This window comes from Bufo gargarizans, chromosome 2 (assembly GCF_014858855.1).
Source record: "Bufo gargarizans isolate SCDJY-AF-19 chromosome 2, ASM1485885v1, whole genome shotgun sequence".
In the NCBI taxonomy this organism is placed as follows: Eukaryota; Metazoa; Chordata; class Amphibia; order Anura; family Bufonidae; genus Bufo; species Bufo gargarizans.
In genome coordinates, this window is record NC_058081.1 from 308,733,096 (window position 1) to 308,756,643 (window position 23,548).

Consider the following 23,548-nt stretch of genomic DNA (forward strand, 5'->3'; position numbering starts at 1 on the left):
TCACTCAGTGGTTGGCAGAGGTCTAACACCCCACACCCCTGCTGATCAGCTAGTGGAGTTAGCTCATGACTACAGCGCTGCTCCCATGGACTTCAGTGGAAAACCCCTTCAACCACTGTGACATACCAGTACAGTGATTCCACCGAACCCTATCATTTAACCCCTCAGGTACCGCGGCACCGGTGAGGCAAGGCAGAGGGATGAAGCTCCCTCTGCCTTCCGACCGGAGGCCCTGCAATTAAATCACGGGGCTCTGATTTGTTACCATGGAAGCTTGGGAAGCCTTCCAGGCCTGCCCTGGTGAGCTCACTGCTGTTGTGTGCACAAAGCACAGCTCAGCAGGGAGCATGTAAAAAGCCTATTCACCCTAAAGCCTCGTTTTGCGGGTTCCGCAAAAAAAAACGGAATGTATTCCATTTCCGTTTTTCCGTTCCGTTGAAAGATACATGTCCTATATTTGGTCGCAAATCACGTTCCGTGGCTCCATTAAAGTCTATGGGTCCGCAAAAAAACGGAATGCATACGGAAATGCATCCGTATGTCTTCCGTATCCGTTCCGTTTTTTGCGGAACCATCTATTGAAAATGTTATGCCCAGCCCAATTTTTTATATGAAATTACTGTATACTGTATTTGCCATACGGAAAAACGGAACGGAACAACGGAACGGAAACGGAACCACAACGGAAGCAAAAAACGGAACAACGGATCCGTGAAAAACGGACCGCAAAACACTGAAATGGACATACTGTCGTGTGAAAGAGGCCTAAAATGAATGGGGACGTGAGCTGTGCGTGGAGAACACGTATAGCACACGTCCATGGAACACTGACATGTGAAGGAGGCTTAATAGATCACTATTAGGGTGAATAGGACAAGAGATTAAAACATCCCAGGTTCTAGCCCCCTAAGGGGGCTAATAGTTATTAAATAAAAAATTTAAAGAAGTAAAAAAAAAAAAATAATTAAAACAGTAAAATGTTAAAAGTTTAAACCACCCCCTTTCCCTATTTTACATATAAAAATATATTAGCAATAAAAAAATAAACATATCTGGTATCGCCGCATCCAAAAACGTTTGAACTATTGAAATATTTTTTTTAAATTCCTGTGCAGTGAATGCCGTAATGAAAAACACACAATTTTTTGTCACCTTTCCCACCCCCAAAAATGGAATAACAGTGATCAAAAAGTTGTACGTACCACAAAAATGGTACCAATAAAAACGGTTTGTCTCACAAAAAACAAGCTCTCATACAGCTCTGTGGATCTAAATATAAAAAAGTTATGGCTGTCAGAAAATGTCAATGCAAAGAAAATTTAGATTTTTAGAAGGTTTTTTCAACGTAGTTAAACAAAAAAAAACAACTATACACTTTTGGTATCTCTGTATTCATATTGAGACGCAGAATAAGAATGTCATGTCATTTTCAGCACACAATGAACGCCGTCGAAACCCCAAAAACCTTGGCGGAATTTTTTTTTTTGTTTTTTTTTTTCAATTTAACCCCACAAAGATTTATTTTTTTCCCTCTTGCAGTAACAGAAATGGTAAATTAAATGGTGCTCTTAAAAAAAATAGAACTTATCCCAGAAAAAAATAAGCCCTCATATGGCTATATGAACAGAACATTTAAAAAGTTATGGCTAATGGAACGCGGGGAAGAAAAAATGGAAATGCAAACCAAAAATGGGAAATGGGCCTGGTACATAAGGGGTTAAGATATACACACACACACACACACACACACATATATATATATATATATATATATATATATATATATATTTATATACCTTAATACACATCACTCAGAATTGTTGGATACGGTATACCAAGATTGTCTTTTGTGCTTTTTGGTAGGTTCAATGGCCATCTAGAGCACTCACCCTACCATTTACCTAATTCACTGCATTTTTCCAATGCTGTCACAGTGTATCAGTGCTGTTTTTAAGTAATTATGTTATAGGGTGTAGTACATACAATGGTCTTTAAACTGTTTGTTAATGCAGTGTATTAACTGGCATAATGATGACACAGAAATTCCAGAAGACTGAAAGACATACATTTGTGGTTGTTAAAGGGGTTCCCCGGGACAGGTGAGGATCTGACTCCTGGAACCCAGGTCGATCAGCTGTTTGAGGAGGCCGCACCACTCCCGTGAGTGCCACAGCTTACCAAGCACAGTGCTGTACATTGTATAGCGGTTGTGCTTGGTATTTGCAGCTCAGCCCTATTCACTTGAATGGGACTGAGCTGCGCCTAGAACATGCAGCCGATGAATATGCTGTCATTGGCCTAGGAAGAGGCCTCAGTGCTCACAGAGTGCCGTGGTCTCCTCATACAGCTGATCGATGGTGGTGCCCAGAGTTGGACCCCCACCAATCTCATATTGATGACCTATCTTGAGGTTAGGTCATCAATATGTAAATCCTTTAAAACAGTTTTCTTATTCATAATGGATTATTTTATTTCCTTTACCAGGTCATACATAATAAGAATCAATCAGTCCCACCATTTAAGGAAATTAAAGTCCGGACAGACACAGAGTATAAAAGTCAGTTTCAGGGGTCACCACCAGCAAAGGGACCAAAGTTAAGAAAAAACTGGGAGGAAAAACATATTTTACAATGTGAACAAGAATCTCATTCTCCTAAGAGGAAGGTAAGAAAGGAAATAAGCACCTTAATGCAAATTTGAAGGAACTTAAAGGGGTACTTTAGGACTTGAATTTTGATGACCTGTCCTCGGGATAGGTCATCAATGTTACATGGGTAGGGTCTGACGCTTGACTTCCCCGCCGATCAACTGTGGAAAGGGGTCACGGCATGCCTCTTCCTTGGACTGTGACATCAATGTCCTTAAGTCGCATGGCCTTTCCACAGCTCATTCCCATTCAAGTGACTGGCATTGAGCTGCAATACCAAGCACAACCACTATGCAATGTATGGGGCTGTGCTTAGTGTGTTATGACGAGGCTGCAGAACTTATAACATTATCTATGCCGTGTTTACCATCAAACCTAACAAAACGAATCATTTGGTCTAGGAAAAAAAGAAAGACGTTAGGAAAGTTGAAAATGGCCATGCTAACATGGATGCATATGAAAAAGAGCGAGAAGAAGTTAATAGAAAGATTCTTAAAGAACAAGTTCTTCAACAACTCAGAACTCCCAAGTATTATAGGTATGTGTCATTCTCATGTTAAAGTGATGATGCTTTCTACCTCCAGAGTATTTGATCCATGCCCCGCTGCTTCCACATGTCACATTCGCTTTAATGTAAAGTAGCCATTAACTCCACTGAAAATGGGACCCACAACCCTTGTGGACAGGATCTTATAAAACAGAAGTCTTTGACAGAAAACTCCTTCAAAGAGGATCTGTCACCTCTCCTGTCCTAAGGATTTGGTAAATATGTGTATTCCCCAATTCTGGAGCATATTGTCTTACAGCTCCTTGTATTGCTGTTCCTCTGTTATTTCTACTAAATTGACAGCTGGGTGTTACCATTCTCCTTGTCAAGTGTGTGTGTCCCACACCTTATAGGGACACACCTGCAACTGGTAGCACCCATTTGTCAGTTTTTTCATTCATTTCTAAGAGGAATAACAGAGAACCGGCACCGTGCAGAGTTTTAGGAAACGGCGCTCGAGAATTGATATTATCAGAAATCTGTTTATCTACGAAAACATGCAGTAGAGGTGACAGGCCAATCTTTTGAGGCCTCTCTATTAGGGTTGTTGCAGGTATCGAAATATTAATACCCAATTGATATTTTTGTCCCGGTATCTATACGATACTGGGATTTTACATTTATCTATACTAGGGAGCCCTACTGCGCAGCCTAGTATCAGAGAACATGGAGTGCGCTGCTTTTAGCGTGCTCCATGTTCCCACAGCAGCACAGGGGAGAAGGATTCACTCTCTCCCTCCCCCTGTGCCGCTGCATCCAATAAAAAGAGAGAGGGGCGGAGGAGAGGCAGGCGCACTGCGCCACCAATGAAAGTTAACGTTTCATACAAATACTGGTGCCGGCAGCAGAATCACATGGCCGACACCCTGCCTCTGACAGGGAGCTACGATCAGCGGCAGTTAACACCTCAAGGGTTAACTGCCGCTGATCGCAGTTCCCTGTCAGAGGCAGGGTGTCGGCCATGTGATTCTGCTGCTGACACCCGCCTCCTGTATTAAAGGTTAATTATCATTGGTGGTGCAGTGCTCTGATCAGTTACCATGGCAGCCAGGCCAGGATGCTATTGAAGCCCTGGCTGCCATGGTAACCTCCCTGCTGCTGTGTACTATTCACAAGGCAGCAGGGACAGTGTGAGGTCTTATTCACCCTAATAGGACAAGGGATGAAAAGATCCCAGGTTCTAGCCCCTAAAAGGGCTAATAGTTATTAAATAAAAAGTAAAAAAAAAAAAGGTGGAAAAAAACCACACCAAATTATTAAGTATAAATCACCCCCTTTCCCAATTTTTCATATAAAATATATAAACAGTAAATAAACAAACAAACATATCACATATTGCCACGTCCGAAAAGTCCAAACTTTTAAAATATTTAAAAAATCTCCTATGTGGTGAACACCGGAACAGAAAAAAAAACTGCGCAATTCGCCATTTTTTTAAAATGCGGAATGCATTAAGCTTTTTGGGTGTTTTAGTTTTTTCGCGTGGTATCTAGTGTCACAATACATTTTTATCGTATTGAAATATAATCAAAATTTTGGTATCGCAACAACCCTACTCTGTATACATTTATGAAAAACATAGCATGGTCACAAGTATTAGGGGTCATTCAGATGGCCGTTTGCTGTCCGCAAAAATGCTGATCCGTTTTTTGGCGGATTAGATACATACCTATCTACTTCTATGGGGCCATTTTCTTCCGTTCTGTGGCTCCGCAAAACAAATAAAACACGTCCTGGGCTTGTCAGTGAAAATCAGGACGTGGCCCTAATGAAGTCAATGGTTCCACAAAAACGTGTAATGCAATCCGTTTTTTGGCAGACATCATTGCAGAGATTCAGATTTTTGCGGACAGCATATGGCTGTCTGAATGAACCATTAGACTAATGAAGAGGAAAAGCTTTATAGACAGCAACATGGCTAAGAAGGTGTTACTTTTTTGTTGCTTTTGCCCATAAATAATTTGTTTTTTATATTTTTGTGTTCATAACAAGAGAAATACCATGATCATAATATATATAAAACAGCCTGATGTTTAAAACATGACTGGTAATGATTTTTTTGCATCCCAGGAATGCAAAGACGGAGTATTCTTCAAACTTTTTATCACCATCCGAATATAAATATAAGGATGGTGCATGGGTGAAGATAAAGAACCAAATTCACAATCAGGTAAGTGATTTATATAAGAGCTGAGATTAGTAATCTTAGCTGACTTTGATGAATTCTGAATGGTTAATATTTACAAACTTCATACAAACTATTTGCTGCACAGCCATAAGAACAGGCACTTTAAAGAAAGGGTTTGGCACCAGTTGGTCGTAGAAACTCCTGCTATTGCGTTTTTTATGAATACAGACTATTTCTTTTTTATATACGATGTAAATGAAAAGGTTTTAGTTCATGGGTTGCTGTGAATCACTGTGTGGGACTGAGCTTGCAGTACATTTCCCATTTACTACACAATGTATAGATCTGTACTAATTCCCGCATGCCGATCGTACTTGAGCTGATGGTGCTGGTGTCGGAAGTCGGTCCCGCACCGGCCTGATATTGAGGACCTATCCTGAAGATAAAAAAAAATAAAAAATTTCAGTTGGTCTTTGAAAAAAAAAAAAAAAAAAGTGTCAACAGTTTTTTTCTCTACGGATTTCACTTTCAGTGCATCTGCAGACTATTGTCCTCTGTTCTATACTGAATCTGTCCCTTATCTTTGGTTTTCTGACAGCTCATAAACATCAATTATAGTTACACTCTTTTCAGTTTGACGAGAATTCAGCAAGTGGCATTTATTATGTAGAGAAAGTTAGTACAAGGCACTTACTAATGTATTGTGATTGTCCATATTGCTTCCTTTGCTGGCTGGATTCATTTTTCAATCAAATTATACATTGCCCGTTTCCATGGTTACAACCACCCTGCAATCAGTGATGCTTCTGCTTGCACACTATAGTAAAAAATGTCGGCCTCTCTGGTGACCGGAACCACAGGAGTGCACATAGGCTGGTGTTTTTTTAATTTTATTTCTATGCAAGCGCAGGCATGCTGATGGATTACAGGGTGGTCGTAACCATGGAAACGAGCAGTGTATAATGAATTTTTTAGCTGGAATTACAGGCATCAAAATCAGATTCTGGAGCTGTTTCATGCTGTACAGTAAAGTAGTAACAAGTCTAATTACAACCATTTACATGTTACAGTTGACTGACAATGTCAAAAGTAGATTTTATGTACTGAAAATCAGATTTAGAAAGATAAATGATTATTTTGATGTTTATTGTTCGAATAAAGACAGATTCAAGAAAGCAAAAGATCTCATATTAAGTTTTAAATAATAAAACAGTGACACATTCGATGACAAAATTAAATAACAATGACTGTTTGTGTTAGGCACTGTTATCACATTTCACCACTAGGTGGCAGCAATGAACTGTTTAGCTGATTTCTCCTTGTTCTGTTACAGTGCTGTATATTGAACTGTTCTCTGTTCCTTCCTTTAGGGTTCCTCTCTCAGTGTAGGCTCCATGTGGGTTGCTGAGGTTGGTTCCTAAGCGCTCTATTTGTTCTTCAAACAATGCTATTGTTCTGCTCTCCATGTGCTCTCCATGTATAGAATAAGGAACAGTGATATAACTGTTATAGTAAAGGATTAAAGATACCTTTTATAATTAAAGAATCACTCCAAGGAAACAGTATATGATGTGTTATGCCTAGTTTAAGGCATGAGCGGATGTGCATGACATATTCAAAGTCTGCCATAAGAAAATCCTGGTGTCAAGCACCTCCCCATTTTTTATTTTATTTTGTGTACTGCCAGTAGCCTAATAATTATACTTACAGCAGTTTTCAGTGGCTGTTGCAGATATGTAAAAAGTATAGGCAAAGTATAGGATACTATGCTTTCTCGTGTCCTTTTTAAATCATTTTTGTTCCCAAAAAAGCAATTAATACTTGTGCACTGCTGCAGTATCTTACCATTGCAGATACTATCTTCACAGTACCATGTACCCCAAGAATGGGGTCCCGTGAATAGTGAGCATATTGCACATGAGTGCCTTTCTCCATTTACTGCTATCTGACTTTTAAAAAAGCAAAACTCATGCTTGGCAATTTTCCGAGGGCCCATAGTGTTGAATGGATGGGTGTCCTCTTCAAACTTATCAACTACCCCCCTGCAATGCAATCCACAATGCCAAAGGCTTGCTATGACAGGCTGGGGCCTATAGAAGACTGCCAGGGCTGCCATTAGTACATTCATATTAGGCCTTGGATTAAACAGACAATACTGTATTAGAATGCAATGACATTCCAATACATTATTATTTAAAATTATTAATGTTCCATTAGTGAAAGTCATCTAGTGGGACAAAAGAAAATAAAGTTCAATAAATTTTGGAGAAAAAATGATATAAAGAAAAAAGTAATATCTGTTGTGACTGGCAGAATGCATTCAGAAAAAATCCTCAAAATATTGGATGCATTTTTAAAGGGGTTCTCTGGGAATTAAGAAAAGGAAAATGCTTAAATATTACTTTATTATAAATATATTCCCAAATACCTTTCATTAGTAATAATGGCTCGTTTTGTCAAAGGAGCAATCATTAGGAGAAATAAAATGGCCGCCATCCTATTAGTACACACAAAACCTGTCCTAATCACACAGGAGGACAACTTACTTCACAACACTGAGCTAAAGAGCTGCCTCATCCTCCTCTCTGATCCTGAAGACAGCTGATCTTTAGCTGAAAGTCTGTAGGAATGGGATTTATGAGGCGACATAAAGTACAGAGAGGAGGGTGGGGATGTGGGTAATGAGCAGCAGCACTTGTATGCAGTCTCCATGTAACAGGGAGTCGGCGGTGCGCTTGCTCCTTGTAGCACCGCCGCCACCCCGCTGACAGAGAGGGAGGAGGAGCCGGCGTCGGACATGGCCAGAGTCCTCGTCTCCCTGGCAACAAGGGAGGACATGGCAGCTTGCACTTCCTCAGCGCGGCTAGCGTCCTCCATCCCCTAGGCACCGAGCAGGGGCAGGAATGAGTGCAGATTGTGATGAGTCGGCGCTCAGAGTAGTGGCTGGGGCTGAAGCAGGGTCATGTGACGCTGGCCATGTCACGTGACCATTCAGTCTGGCCTATTTAACAGGCAACTTGCTTGCCACAAGTTGCCTGTGATTGGTCTTAGTACTCACCAGCGTATTTCCTGCATGTATGTTTGTGGAACTCGACCTCGGCTTGTGTTTGACTCCTGATCTCGTTTTATCACTTTGTTCTAATGTGATCTCTTGGCTTCTGATCTCAGTTTGTATTTGACTTCGATTCTGTCTTATCCCTTTGTACTGACGTGATCTCCTGGCTTCGGACCTCAGTTTGTATTTTGACCTCGATTCTGCATTATTCCTGTGTACTGACGTGACCTCCTTGTACTTGACCTTGGCTTCCATTTTGTCCTGTTTTTGTCTACGGTGTGTTATTGCTTGTTTGGTTTCTACCCAGCCTGGAAGTTTATGATTTTCTCTTTGTCTCTTGTTTTCTCCACTTTGTTCCCTCCCTCTAAGCCCCTGAACGTACTTTAAGCTAGGGACTGCCATCCAGTTGTGCACCGTCAGTTAGGAAGGATCGTGCAAGTAGGTAGTGATAGCGGTGTGGGCGGAGCTCAGGGCTGCACTTATCCCTACAACTTGTGACACTCCAATACCACAGCTCCACATTACCTGTCCTGTCCGTCCTCTCTGTACTTCATGTCTTCTCATGAACCCCATTCCCACAGAGAGGATGATGAGGGTGTAGATAATGAGCAGCAGCACTTGTATGCAATCTCCATTACCACAGTCTGTCCTCTTTGTACTTCATGAACTCCGTTCGTGTAGAGATTTAGCTGAAGATCTTATCATCTGTATGACAATCAGAGCAGAGAGGAGGATGAGGCAACTCTTTTGCTCGCTGCTGTGAAGTAACTTGTCCTCATGTGTGATTAGGACAGGTTTTATGTGTACTGATAGGACGGCGGCCATTTTATTTCTCCTAACGATTGCTCCCCAGACAAAACCAGACATTATAACTAATGAAAGATATTTGGGAATATCTTTATAATAAAGTAATATTTAAGTATTTTCATTTTCTTAATTCCAAGGGATCCCCTTTAATAGAAAAATTGGCTGTCAATGAGAATAGGTTCAGCATTGTGTGCATTAGTTTTATAATATTTCATTAAAGGGTTTGGAGTTATATTTTTCACAAATCTCTGTACAGAGTTAATGAGGTATTCCGTCCAGAAGCATTTATTTTATTTCCTATGCATTGTTGCACATGTTTTTTCTTCTCATTTATTAAAAGAGTGTGCACAAATTTGCGGGTTAACGGAGTTGTTACCTTCAAATTCATGCAGCTATTAACCACTGCAGGTAGACAGGGTTTTGGACGGTGGGAAACTGACAGGTAAATGGTATTTCCAGTGGGTAGCATGCGTAACTGTATATTCAGAAGTATTCCAGTGGGCCTTAGAGCAGCCTACTTATAGTCAGGCTTGTATCTGTGGGCCCCATAGTGGGACCTACTGTGGGACCTATTGTCAGCTGCTTGTCTCCAGCAGCACAGATTAGCAGCAGCACCAAGGTGGATGCATGAAAACAAAAATGATGGAAAAGTTATTTTAATGCACACTGCAGATTACTTTTATTAGCCTTTCAGAATTATTGGTATGAAACTGATTTATGGGATAACCCCTTTAACTCTACATACATTGTGTGTTTTTCAACTAAAAGACTAATTCTTAATTCAAAGTCTGCATCAATGTCAGATATGTGTGGTCCAACCTCTGGGAAACGCTCTTATCACCAGAACAGGACCCCAACGGTTCACCACTATGGGACTTCTGAAAATAGCCAAGTTCTGGCTCCGCTATTTCCAGCAGTCCCATAGCGGTGAATTTAGAGGTGGCCATCCTTGTGAGGCTTGTTCTACATTCATTGCTATGGGATTTCCAAAAACAGCTGGTCACGCTTGCTCAACTATTTTTGGAACTTTCACACTGGTGAATGTAAAGCAATCTGGCATGCTTACTGTGCTCGCCTTTACTTTGGGGGCCCTGTTCTGGAGACAGGAGCGGGTCCCTGAGTTGGGACTTGTAGCTATCTGACATTGATGGAAATGCTTAACGCTATGCCAATGCCATAAATGTTGCAGATGGGAATGCCCTTTTAATAATTCTAGATATTATTAAAGCTATTTATGTGCAATGAGAGAATATTATCCAGACTATTTTCAATGTATTAGGTAAAAGAATTACGAGATAAAGCAGAGTACTATAGACATCGTGCCCAGGGAACTCACTTCTCCCGTGAACACTTCAATCAGATAATCTCTAATAGCAACAAACTTTGGGATATGTCTACAGACTCCGGCAGTGAAGAAGATCTGAGCAGGAATATCAGAGCTCTAGATCTGGCCGGGTATGTTTTTATATTATCTCCTCATTACATTACACCTATAATAAAAGAAGAACAGTCAAGATTTAAAGGGCTGTCTCACTTCAGGAAATGGCATTTATCATATAGACATAGTTAAGGCTACTTTCACACTCGCGTTTGGTGCGGATCCGTCATGGATCTGCACAAACGCATCTGTTCAGATAATACAACCGTCTGCATCCGTTCAGAACGGATCCATTTGTATTATCTTTAACATAGCCAAAACTGATCCGTCTTGAGCACCATTGAAAGTCAATTGGGGACGGATCCGTTCTCTATTGTGCCAGATTGTCTTAGTGAAAACGGATCAGTCCCCATTGACTTACATTGTGTGTCAGGACGGATCTGTTTGACTCAGTTTCGTCAAGCGGACAGCAAAACACTGCAAACTGATGCATTCTGAGCGGATCCTTATCCTTTCAGAATGCATTAGGGCAAAACTGATCCGTTTTGGACTGCTTGTGAGAGCCCTGAACGGATCTCACAGGCGGAAAGCCAAAAGGCGAGTGTGAAAGTAGACTAATGCGACACTTACTAATGTATTGTGATTGTCCATATTGCTTCCTTTGCTGGCTTCATTCCTTTTTTCATCACATTATACACTGCTTGTATCCAGGGGTTACGACCCCCCTGCAATCCAGCAGCAGTGGTCATGCCTGCACACTAGAAGAAAAAAGGCTAGTCTCTCTGGTGGCCAGGACCATGGGAGCATGCATAAGCATCCATGCACAGCAGCTCCTGTCCCGGCCACCTCGTATCCCTGCTGCAGTAGTGGCCATAACCCATGGATACGAGCAGTGTATAATGTGATGGAAAAATGAATCAAGCCAGCAAGCTGAAGTGAGACAACCCCTTTAAAACCTTCATTTTCTTGATTAATTTTCCCCAATGATTTCTACTAGGGATGAGCGAATTGACTTTGGATGAAACATCCGAAGTCGATTCGCATAAAACTTCGTTCTAATACTGTACAGAGCAGGAGCCCCGTACAGTATTATAATGTATTGGCTCCGATGAGCCAAAGTTATTGCTTTGCGAAGTCGGGCGAGACTTTGCGCAATAACTTCAGAAATTGATTTATACTGTAAAAAAAACATTTTCCAAACTCAGGTTCGGTTCCAAGGTACCACATGGAACCGAACCTGAGTTCGGGAAATGTTTTTTTAGAACATAAATTAATTTATGAAGTTATTGCGCGAAGTCTCGCCCGACTTCACAAAGCAATAACTTCGGGTCATCGGAGCCAATACATTATAATACTGTACGGAGCTCCTGTACAGTATTAGAACCAAGTTTTATGCGACTTGACTTTTGCTGTTTCATTCGAAGTCGATTCGCTCATCCCTAATTTCTACCTGTGGGCTTGAGGAACTTTGTGACAGCTGGCTCTCTATTAGACAGTTAAAGTGTGGTGAATCTTAGTGTATTGCAGATAAAATACCAGACACCCACTTTAACCAAAAATTATCATCGTTTTTTCTCATTATAATGATAGTTGTATAAAGCTGGGTAGTCTTATTTATTATGTGCAGCATAAAAACGGGAAGGAAATGCCCTGTGTACAGCTGCTTCTACAATGCCTTTATGTGCATCATTTAAATGCTGATATCTGGCCTCAGTATTAGGGCTCATGCACACAAACGTGTGGTGGCCGGGCTCGTGCTGCAGACCACAAATTGCGGTCCGCAATGCATGGCCACCAACCGTAGGGCCACCGCATGTGGATCGCGGACCCCATTCAAGTGCATCTGACAGTCCGCACCGCTAAAAAGTAGCGCATGCACTACTTTTTTGTAGTGCGGAGGCACGGAGAGAAACCCTGTTCCTCCATTCTGCACCGACCTTCCTGATTGCGGACCCATTGAAGTGAATGGCTCCGCGATCCGCATGCGGCAGCCCTACGGTCGGTGCCGTGCATTGCAGACTGCAATTTGCGGTGCGTAGCACGGGTCCGGCCGGCACACATTCGTGTGCATGAGCCCTTAGAGACTTATATGTGGTGTAGCTTCAGAATTTATCCTGGATCTCCTAATCCTGCAAACAATTCACACAATATATGGTATGTTTTGTTTGAATGTGTACTATACAATATGATTGATAGATTAAAACAAGCTAAAAGTAACTTTTTTTCTGCCTGATTCAACTTTTGTTACATGTATGTTATATGTAATCTTCCGTGATTGTATGTGCACAGGAACTTTGCACAGAGCTCAGTTGTTTCTGTCAGCCCCTTAGACATTAAATGGAGCGACAGGGCACACGATCGACCATTGCCGCAGATTGCAATGAGGAGGAACAGAGCACTAGGGACCCCCATACTAGCGATCAGTTGGGGCCTCTAGAAATCAGACTTTTATTGCCTGTCCTATGGATAGACAGTAACTATCGATTGTGGGAAACCCTTAAAGAGGTTACCCAGTTATTTTTTTAATTTGTCCCTCCAGCCAGGACCTGTGGAGAAATCCATACTCATCTGATCAATGCGCTCAGTCTTCACTGGGCTTCTAACAGGATCACCTGCAATTGCAACCAATGACTGGCCTTGGCAGTGATGTGTCCCCATGTATGACTTATCAATGATGTACTGCTGACACCATTCATTGGCTGCAGTGGCACACTTGAACCCATTTGTTCAGGAAATTGACAGTCTGGGACCGGAAGTTCAGTAAAGATACTCCCGGTGCCAAAAAAAGACCCTAGCAACTTCTTTAGGATGAAATAAACATATAATCATTATCATCATACACTCATACTGTACCTATATCCTTACTTGGTTTTGTGCACTGGTTGTGTAGATTGCAAACACCTTCGAAGAAAGAAAAGTTCCAACAATCGCCAGCAAAAGTGAAAATGCCATCTAATACAGGGCACCTAGGGGCTTCGGATGCTTCCACACTACCAGTTAGAAGGAAATTAGTTTGGGATGAATGTGATGATGCAGCACCAACAGAAAATAAAGAACCTTTGCAATTTGAGGATGAAACCGATGAATTGGAAGAGAGAAAACGCACAGAAGAAGAAAACACAACAGAACAGCACTTAGAACACAACAATGGAAAAAGAAGTATGCAGAAGTAGGTTTTTTGAATACTTATGTTTCCAGCTTCTATTTGAAATGTTTTCTTATTTGTTGTATCATCTTGACAGGTGGCAGATTTAGTAAATTACTGTCAGAAAGTCCTGTGATATTCAGTCCAGGCACCATTTTTAGTGATTACGTTCAGTGAGACCATTGGAAGAGGTCTATTAAATATATGACTGTACATAGGAATGAAGTGAAGGGTTATCCTGATTTTAAAAATTGATGGCGTACCCATAGGATACATCCACACAGGGTGGATTTTGTGCAGAAATTCCTCTGCAAAATCTGCGATAAATCTACGGCATAGTCGAATAGTCTATGTGGTCGGCCCTCTGGGTGTACTTTATACTGTACTTGCTCATTGTTAGGGTAGCACTCCTGGATATCTTAGTATAGAACAGTGTTTCCCAACCAGTGTGCCTCCAGCTGTTGCAAAACTATAACTCCCAGCATGCCTGGACAATCTTTGGTTGTGCAGGCATGCTGGGAGTTGTAGTTTTGCAACAGCTGGAGGCGCACTGGTTGGGAAACACTGGTATAGAAGACATTTTGGTCCTTTCAGACCTTTGATCACACCCTAATAAGCTGTGCAGGAGAATGTGGTCGTGCAGATGGAAATATCAATAAAACACTATACTTGTCTCTCAAGCTACTTCAGAGTGCCGTGGTATTCTATACTGAGAATCCACAGGGTAATCTGCATTTGAGATTTACCATGGATTTCACTGAATGCATTGCAAAGGGTGAAATCCATAGTGGAAATCTGCGGCATGACTTAAAGTGTTATGGATTTAAAATCCACAATACATGTCAATTTTCCGCTGTAGATTTTTTACACAGTTTGTGGATGAGACTAGGTAAAATCTCATCCATTTTGCTACTACTGTAATACACTGTGGATCTTTTAAACCTAAATCCGCAGCAGAAAATCCAGAGCTTATCTGCCATGTGATCATCATACCCTAAGGTACAATATGAAGCACACCTGCTACTACAAAAAGTCTGGTGTGTGCAGCATGAACCAGTGGAAAACCTGGTGAAAATAATTAAAGAGGCTGCAGCACTTGTCTGAGTGCCATGGGCCCCTTCTCAACGGTTGTGCAAAGACCTTCAGCAATTTAATATTGATGGTCTATTGTAAAGATATACCATCCATGGATTAGCCCTTCAAGAGCATCTGTCAGCATGATGGACCCTAATAAACTAAATGTATTGCCTGGTAGGGTTGATCATGCTGAATAAAATGATACCCTTCTTTTGTATTTAGGCTCAAATGCTGCAGAGACTTTTTATATTTATCCTCATGACCTATTTGGAGCACCAAGGGGCTGGCCGTAGCGCTTGGAGAATTGCAAGTGCAGTGTCCCTTTGCTCTGTTCACTCCCCCCTCCCCTTTGATCAATAGGGCTAGACTTCTAATCTAGCCCTGTATTCGCGCACCTGCATCAGGTTGGCCGAGAGGCTTGGTGCAGTGGATCAGATGTTGCTTTCCCAGCTTGAGAAGCCGCAATAGATCTATTGGGCAAGTACCGATTCAGTGTTTGCCCAGTGGATTGAGTGAGCTCGAAAAGCAGCACTCATTAGATACACTGCTCAGGCGCTGAGCCACTGAGCTGATTCGGCGCTTACACAAAGCTTCTGCTGCTGCTTTTCAGCTCGGGAAACAGCATCTAATCCACTGTGCAACCGGCGAGTCACTGGGCTGACTCAATGAAGGTGCAAGAACACAAGGATAGACAAGTCAATCAAAGGGGGGGGGGGGGGAGTAAAGGAGAGCACACATGCATTGGGCTTGCAGTGCTCACAGCACTATTGCCAGCCCACTGGTGCTCCAAGTAGATCATTAGCATATATAGTCATAGTCATATATCTTTGCAGCTAATAAGCCTAGATACAAAAGAAGGGCATCATTCTACTTAGGATGATTAACCCTACCAGGCAATATGCTTGGTTTAATACATTTAATAATGCTAACAGAGGCTCTTTAAAGGGAACCTGTCACTGGGATTTTGGGTATAGAGCTGAGGACATGGGTTGCTAGATGGCCGCTAGCACATCTGCAATACCCAGTCCCCATAGCTCTGTGTGCTTTTATTGTGTAAAAATACCGATTTGATACATATGCAAATTAACCTGAGATGAGTCCTGTCCCCGACTCATCTCACATACAGGACTCATCTCAGGTTAATTTGCATATGTATCAAATAGTTTTTTTTTTACACAATAAAAGCACACAGAGCTATGGGGACTGGGTATTGTGGATGTGCTAGCGGCCATCTAGCAGCCCATGTCCTCAGCTCTATACACAAAATCCCGGTGACAGGTTCCCTTTAAAAATGTATACTGGTGAATTCAAAATCAGAGTAAATGCAGTTGAGTTTGTAAGAACATATGCCAAATAAACTCTCTTTTCATTTATTTGGCTATTAAAGTCTTTGAGCACATTCGACACATACGTGTGGAGATTTTCCCTGTGTCTGTGGTGATCATTCACCTATCCACAAATGTTGTGTGGTACCAAACAAAGCGTCTGTTTGCACGATGTAAGTTAAAGGGAACCTGTCACCCAAAAATCGCCTATTAAGCTGTTTACAGTACCTTATAGTGCTGTATAGTCGTTTCCTGATGCACTTTTTGTTAGTTTTGCAGCATGTATGCTCAGTCAGAAATCGATGTTATATTCAGCTGCTGCCCCGTGCTTCAAGTCAGGCTTGAAGTCACGGGGGCAGCGGCCTCGGCGTCTTACATGGCCCTCTCCCCGCCCCCTGCCTCTGTGACTGACAGCCGAAATCCGATTCCGGGACCGCGCTCAACGGCCGCATGCGCAGTAAAGGGCGGCAGGAGCGCGGTCCCGGCTGCCGCGCGTACTACGCGCCGTCTTACTTTCGCCGCACTGCGCATGCGCCCGACATCCTGTATCAAACGCGCCCGCGCCCAGATGCCGGGCGCGGGCGCGTTTGATACAGGATGTCGGGCGCATGCGCAGTGCGGCGAAAGTATAACGGCGCGTAGTACGCGCGGCAGCCGGGACCGCGCTCCTGCCGCCCTTTACTGCGCATGCGGCCGTTGAGCGCGGTCCCGGAATCGGATTTCGGCTGTCAGTCACAGAGGCAGGGGGCGGGGAGAGGGCCATGTAAGATGCCGAGGCCGCTGCCCCCGTGACTTCAAGCCTGACTTGAAGCACGGGGCAGCAGCTGAATATAACATCGATTTCTGACTGAGCATACATGCTGCAAAACTAACAAAAAGTGCATCAGGAAACGACTATACAGCACTATAAGGTACTGTAAACAGCTTAATAGGCGATTTTTGGGTGACAGGTTCCCTTTAAGTTTACAGAAACTGGGTACTATGGCACTTTAATCTGACCTAAAGCAGGTCTATGAGAAGCAGACATTTGGTAATACGGAGGTTTTGAAGCCAGTAACCTAGGACGACTAATTATTTTTAATTATTAAACAATATATTTCAAACGTGGTCTGTGCGTTTTGTAAAATTCCCTGCATTATGGCTTAGGCTACTTTCACACTAGCGTTCGGGTGTCCGCTTGTGAGCTCCGTTTGAAGGGGCTCACAAGCGGCCCCGAACGGATCAGTCCAACCCTAATGCATTCTGAGTGGACGCGGATCCGCTCAGACTGCATCAGTCTGGCAGCGTTCAGCCTCCGCTCCGCTCAGCAGGCGGACACCTGAACGCAGCTTGCAGCGTTCGGGCGTCCGCCTGGCCGTGCGGAGGCAAACGGATCCGTCCAGACTTACAATGTAAGTCAATGCGGACGGATCCGTTTGAATATGACACACTATGGCTCAATCTTCAAACGGATCCGTCCCCCATTGACTTTCAATGTAAAGTCTGGACGGATCCGTCTGAGGCTACTTTGACACTTAGAAATTTTTTAACAATATAATGCAGACGGATCCGTTCTGAACGGAGCCACCGTCTGCATTATATGAGCGGATCCGTCTCAGACGGATCCGCTCTGAACGCAAGTGTGAAAGTAGCCTAAGCTATACCCGTCTATATCTGAGGTGGAATGAAGTAATTGATTTTCCTATACTGGGACAAAGCTGCATAAAACCAAACGGCATTTTTCGTTTCTCTCACAATTTCCATCAATCACCTTAGTGGTAACCTTTCATTTGCCAGCATCAGTGTTACTATGCACAGCTTGTATCACGGTCTTCTTGGAGGAGAAGTGACTCAGCAGGAAGTTGTGAGCTCAGCATTCACCGTAGCACGTAGCGGAACAGCTCTTCTAGCCACAAATGCCACTCTAGTGTCATAAGGAATCTGGAGTTTTTTTTTCTGAGTTCCAGGTTTCTTTGGTTGGGCAAGAAGAAGTGAGCTCACTATTCTCCATGATACGTAGAGGAACAGCTCGACCAACCACAAAACTCTGCTCTTATGTCATAAAATGTCATACAGTAGAGATTCTTTTTCTTTGTTTCTAGGTCTCTAAATGTTAGGGATGCTGTTAAGATGAATGAGAGTTTCTTACTTCTTTTTTTCTTTAGCCATTTGCTGATTAATTTGTAGAGAAAGTATCTTACAGCCCGCTTCCTTTTCACATTCTGCTACACAGAGACATCAATGTAACTAATATCTTCTTAACACACCTAACTTTATAGGTATTTTAAAGGATTCGGGGCATTCATTTTTGGTTGAAAAGCATTTTTGCAATAGGGTTTTATTCAAAATGGTGCCCAGTTTGGTTTCTGCAGCTTACAGGTATCACAATGCCTGGCAAGCTGCAGAATGCCATTCACAGCGAAATGTGCCAGAGAGCTCGGGTGATGGCTTGGTAACCAGTCCCACAGTATCCTTTCCTGAATGATCTAAGCTGATTTAGGACCCAAAGTTAAACTTTGCCTTCTTACATGGCACTATACATATGAGACATTGTAAAAATTCACAGGTAATACATTTATAGGAAACACATAAAGGCAATTCAGCAAACAGCTCCGTAGAGCGTATGTAATAAAATATCAAGTATATTTATTAGGTAAGCTGTGCTTGTTTGAGGCACAATATTTCTTCCTAAAATTAATCGAGCAGATTAAGGGTACTTTCACACTAGCATTTTTCTTTTCTGGCGCTGAGTTCCGTCCTAGGGGCTCAAATCCGAAAAAAAAGAACTGATCAGTTATATCCCCATGCATTCTGAGTGGAGAGTAATCCGTTCAGGATACATCAGGATGTCTTCAGTTCAGTCTTTTTGACTAATCAGGCTTTTCAGAAAACCGTAGCATGCTATATTATTATTTCCGGCCAAAAATCCTGAACACTTTGACTGAACGCCGGATCTGTTTTTTTTCCCATTGACTTGCATTAACGCCGGATTCGGCGCCGTGTGTTCAGTCAAACCGGATCCGGCTTTTGCATGTTCAAGCCGAAAAATTTGAAAAAAAAGTTCAAGTCCATAAATAGCGGATCCGTTTTTTCCAATGCATTTTTTCATTGTGATCAAAATCCTGATCAGGATTCAAATGTAATCCGTTTTCACACGTTTTTTCCAGATCCGGCGGGCAGTTCCGGTGTCGGAATTGAACGCCGGATTTAAACAACGCTAGTGTGAAAGTAGCCTTATCCATGTTTTCTGACGTAAATTCATTAGAAAATATGGTTTCAGACACATTGCATATTTATAAAGCCACATTTTATATCCCCCAAAAAGTATTGAGAGGGTTCAAGGGGTTATCCAAGCCCTATAATGACCTCCCTAATGCCCGGGCCCCTCAGGTTATACTTACCCCGTAGGGTATATGTCCAGTCCTCACCTGAAGGGGAATATATGTGGGTTGTCTTTTGCTTCTTTCTAGCTCTGGCCTTGAGCAGAAAGAGCAATGAGAGCTAGAAAATTCTGTTCTCATCCCGGAAAGTGATGCGGCCTGGAATGCTGGATGCAATCGTATGATTGTGGGTCGTGAGTTAAGGAATATGCTTAAAGTTATCTCTGGAGTATTGATTATGGCTGCAAATGCAGAAACTTTGTTATGACAGAATAATTTTGATGCAAATGGAGTTTAAAGGGGTTGTCTCACTTCAGCAAGTCACATTTATAATGTAGAGAAAGTTAACACAAGGCACTTACTAATATATTGGGATTGTCCATATTGCCCCCTTTACAGAACTTAATTTATTTTTCCTTCATTATGCAAAGCACGTATCAAGGGGTTCCGACCACCTTGCAGTCCATCAGTGGTGGCAGTGCTTGTACACTATAGGAAAAACCGCTGGCATCTCTGGTGGCCAGGACCATGAGAGCGCACTTAGGCTGGTGGTTTTTGATATAGTGTACAAGCATGGCCACCATGGATAGATTGCAGGGTGGTCTGTAACCATGGATACAAGCAGTGTATAATGTGATGGAAGAATGAATCCAGCCAGCAAAGGAAACAATATAGACAATCACAATACATTAGTAAGTGCCTTGTATTACCTTTCTCTACATAATAAATGCCATTTGTTGAAGTGAGACAACCCCTTTAAAGAATCTTAATGATAGATGCACAGTTTAGAAGCACAAAATGATAAATGGGCGGTCTCCATAGTCTTAAAGTACAGTATTGGTGCTCCAATTGAACAGACGTAAAAAAGGGTTCCTAAGGTCTCGTTTACACAAACGTATTTTGCGTTCCATATACGGGCCGTTTTCTGTGTTCTGCATACGGTCCGTATACGGAACCATTCATTTCAATGGGTCCACAAAAGATGCGGACAAGAAACGGCATTTCTATAATAGGCCTCCTGTTCCGTTCCACAAATTGCAGAAGACACACGGGCGCCATCTGTGTTCTGCGGATTCGCAATTTGCGGACCGCAAAAAAAGGCACGTTCGTGTGAACGAGCCCTAATCCGTATGATTTCAGAGGATCAGTGATTGGTTAACATATAGTTATGTGTATATGTAACATTAAAGTATATTTTTATAGAACATTCAATGCAAAATATAATCCTTCTGAAGATGAGTCTGACATTTCCTCAGTGTCAGTGGTTGAAGGAAGACTTCCTACTCCAAAATTAAAAACCTATGGGCTAGCACAGAGGACTCATCATGACCGAACTACTCCAACCGCAGGTAACGTCTGACTCCAGACAGAAAAATAACATCCATTGTCAATATACCTTTTTATTCCTGAGAATTGTAGATATTGGAGTGAAACTATTCTAGTCATAGACTGTGCAGATGAGGCAAGGCCTTATTAAAGGCCCGGTGACCTTATAATTCATTTTGTATACTTATGTATTGACGTGATGTAATATTTCATGGCAATTAGTTAAATCAAGGACCTCTGACTAAGGGCTCATGCACACGACTGTATGCCCTCCGAGACATACCGTCTAATCGTGCACACAGGAGCGCACAGCATCATAGGTTACTATGCTACTGTGCGCATCGGGCCGCCTGCAGGGCTATTGTCCTGCACTCATATGATCATATGAGTGCAGGACAATAGACCAATGCGCACAGTATCAGAGTAACCTATGATGCTGTGCGCTCCCGTGCGCACGATGTATGCCGCTCCGGGACATGTGGCCTGCTCATGGACCGCATGTCTCGGAGGGCATACAGTCGTGTGCATGATCCCTAATTCATATACTACGGGCGACATTGCCGTTGACCATTGATCTAACCATTGTACATCTGAGCCAGAGAGAAGTACATGATGCCTATGCATGAAGGTCACACATTACCCTCTTCTATTTCATGGTAATGCTCCTCAAGGGGCAGTTTGTGAGAAAACATGCATACTTCAGTGCATATTACCATATTAACCAAGCTTAATTTATGCAAAGGTACATTCTATTGTATGAATTATTATTGTTTTTTTTTTAGGTGGAGCTCTTTTAGTATCCCCAAGTAAACATCAGGACAATTCAGAACTCAAACATATCAAATCCCCCCAAAAAACACTCTCCAACGGTTTGCATCAAGGAAAATCCAAAAAGGTGAGCAATATTTTTAAATAAAATGTAACTTCTCATAATGAAATATAACATTTTTTAATTGCAATATCAGTTTTTATTTTGAATATGACTGAGAAATGTATGTAATTGGGGTCAGCTTTGGAAAAGAACATTTTTGTCATGCACTGGGAGGACACAGTATTTTGGCAGTGATGGAAAGCTAATGATGTATAAACTTTTCAAGAATATTAAGGCTTAGACAGTGACTTGGAATTTATGAGTCATTTTCCCTGATATTGTAGTAATTTCGCGATTATATTCAGCAATCAGCCATAATATTAAGGCTGGGTTTACACATTTAGGCTTTTGATGCAGTTTTTGTGCTAAAACCAGGAGTGGATGCAATAAAGAGCTGAGGTAAATACTGTTCCTTATACTTAGGGCACAGCAACATGGTGCTGCCTTGCTACGCTTGGGATGCAGCCGCTTTTTGGCCGAGTCCACATGCGGCCATTAAAGCTGCAGCAGCATTAACTAATTAGAACCAAATTGCATGCAATCGTGCATTCTCAAAGCAGTTAAAGGGGTTGTCCAAGTTATATTTATTGATGACCTATTCTCAGGATAGGTCATCAATATCAGATCGGCGGGGGTCCGACACCCGGCTCCCCTGCAAATCAGCTGTTCTAAGAGAAGGCACTTGCCGTGCCAGCGCTGCCTCCTCTTCACTGTTTACCTTCTAGCCGTTGCATCTGCAGCGGTAAGCAGGTGTAATTACACCTAACTGTCCCATTCATTTCAATGGGACGGATCGCTCCTATACCAACCCGCCGATCTGATATTGATGACCTATCCTGAGGATAGGTCATCAATAAATATAACTTGGACAACCCCTTTAAAGAAGTCTAAGCACTGGTGGAGATAAGCTAAATGATTTAATTCAGGCAACCTTCACACAACAGTGAAAAACGGACATGTGAGGGACGTTTTGTTAATGGCCATCATACGTCCGTTTTAAGAACAATGGCAGTTTATAGGATTATTCACACAGTAGTTTTAAATAAGTTTTCAGAGACAGCACACCAATGTAGCTTTATATTCAACCTTTATTTACCAGTGGTATATTCCCAATATATTCTTAAGACATTTATTGCTATGTGCAACGTTTCGGGCCCATTCGGTGCCCTTTGTCAAGCTGGATGGCCGGTCTGCGTGTTTCCACGGCGTATTCACACAGTAGTATTTTTTGATGGCCACTTAATAATGACCATAAAAAATAGGACATGTCCTATTTTGTCAGTTTTCACAGACCGACAACCCCCATGAAATTTAAGGGGAGCTATAGTATGAAAATGGTCAAACTGTTGAAAAGTATTGTAAAAGTGTAACCAATAACATATAACGTTCTACAGTGACTCTGACAATAGGCAGACAAATGCAGCTTCTGTTCCTGGAAAGTTAGTTAACTGATTTCCTTTGGGTTACAGTTCATAGGTAGTTTTGCATAACAGTTTTTTTTTATATTTTTTTTTTTATAGAAGATGCAGAATGTATTAGTAGAAAGTATGAGTAGAAAATCGGTAGTTGTCAATGAATCAAATTCACTTGTTTACCATTTTATTTGCTAGTGGGGTCTATCCTCCACTAGCAAATACATTTTATTTTACTAAAAATTAAAATTTTGTTTTAATAATGATTTAGTGCAAGATGCATGAATTGGATAATATGGGCACAAAAGCGGTAGGTGATTTTTGGGCTTTAACGGGCTATTCTAATCTGTACATTTATGGCATGTCCATAGGATGGGAGCACTACTTCAATGCTTATATACAATTGCATCAAACGGGCTTTCCAGCTTTTTTTTTTTTTTCTCCTCTGCCTGCAGAACCTGTGGAAAAATC

The 23,548-nt window shown here is 42.0% G+C and overlaps 1 protein-coding gene across 5 annotated transcripts in view; it reads left to right on the forward strand.

The window, feature by feature from the left end:
- MDM1 (Mdm1 nuclear protein) overlaps positions 1–23,548 on the forward strand; it is a 66,552-nt gene that overhangs the window by 26,050 nt on the left and 16,954 nt on the right. For 4 of the 5 annotated variants that reach the window (XM_044280461.1, XM_044280457.1, XM_044280459.1 and 1 more), the window contains exons 5-12: positions 2,485–2,664; positions 3,049–3,185; positions 5,265–5,364; positions 6,693–6,731; positions 10,464–10,639; positions 13,453–13,731; positions 20,672–20,817; positions 21,577–21,689. In XM_044280461.1, coding sequence (XP_044136396.1) covers positions 2,485–2,664; positions 3,049–3,185; positions 5,265–5,364; positions 6,693–6,731; positions 10,464–10,639; positions 13,453–13,731; positions 20,672–20,817; positions 21,577–21,689 — 1,170 coding nt within the window. The remainder of the gene's footprint in view (positions 1–2,484; positions 2,665–3,048; positions 3,186–5,264; positions 5,365–6,692; positions 6,732–10,463; positions 10,640–13,452; positions 13,732–20,671; positions 20,818–21,576; positions 21,690–23,548) is intronic. The other variant, XM_044280460.1, reaches the window with a different exon arrangement.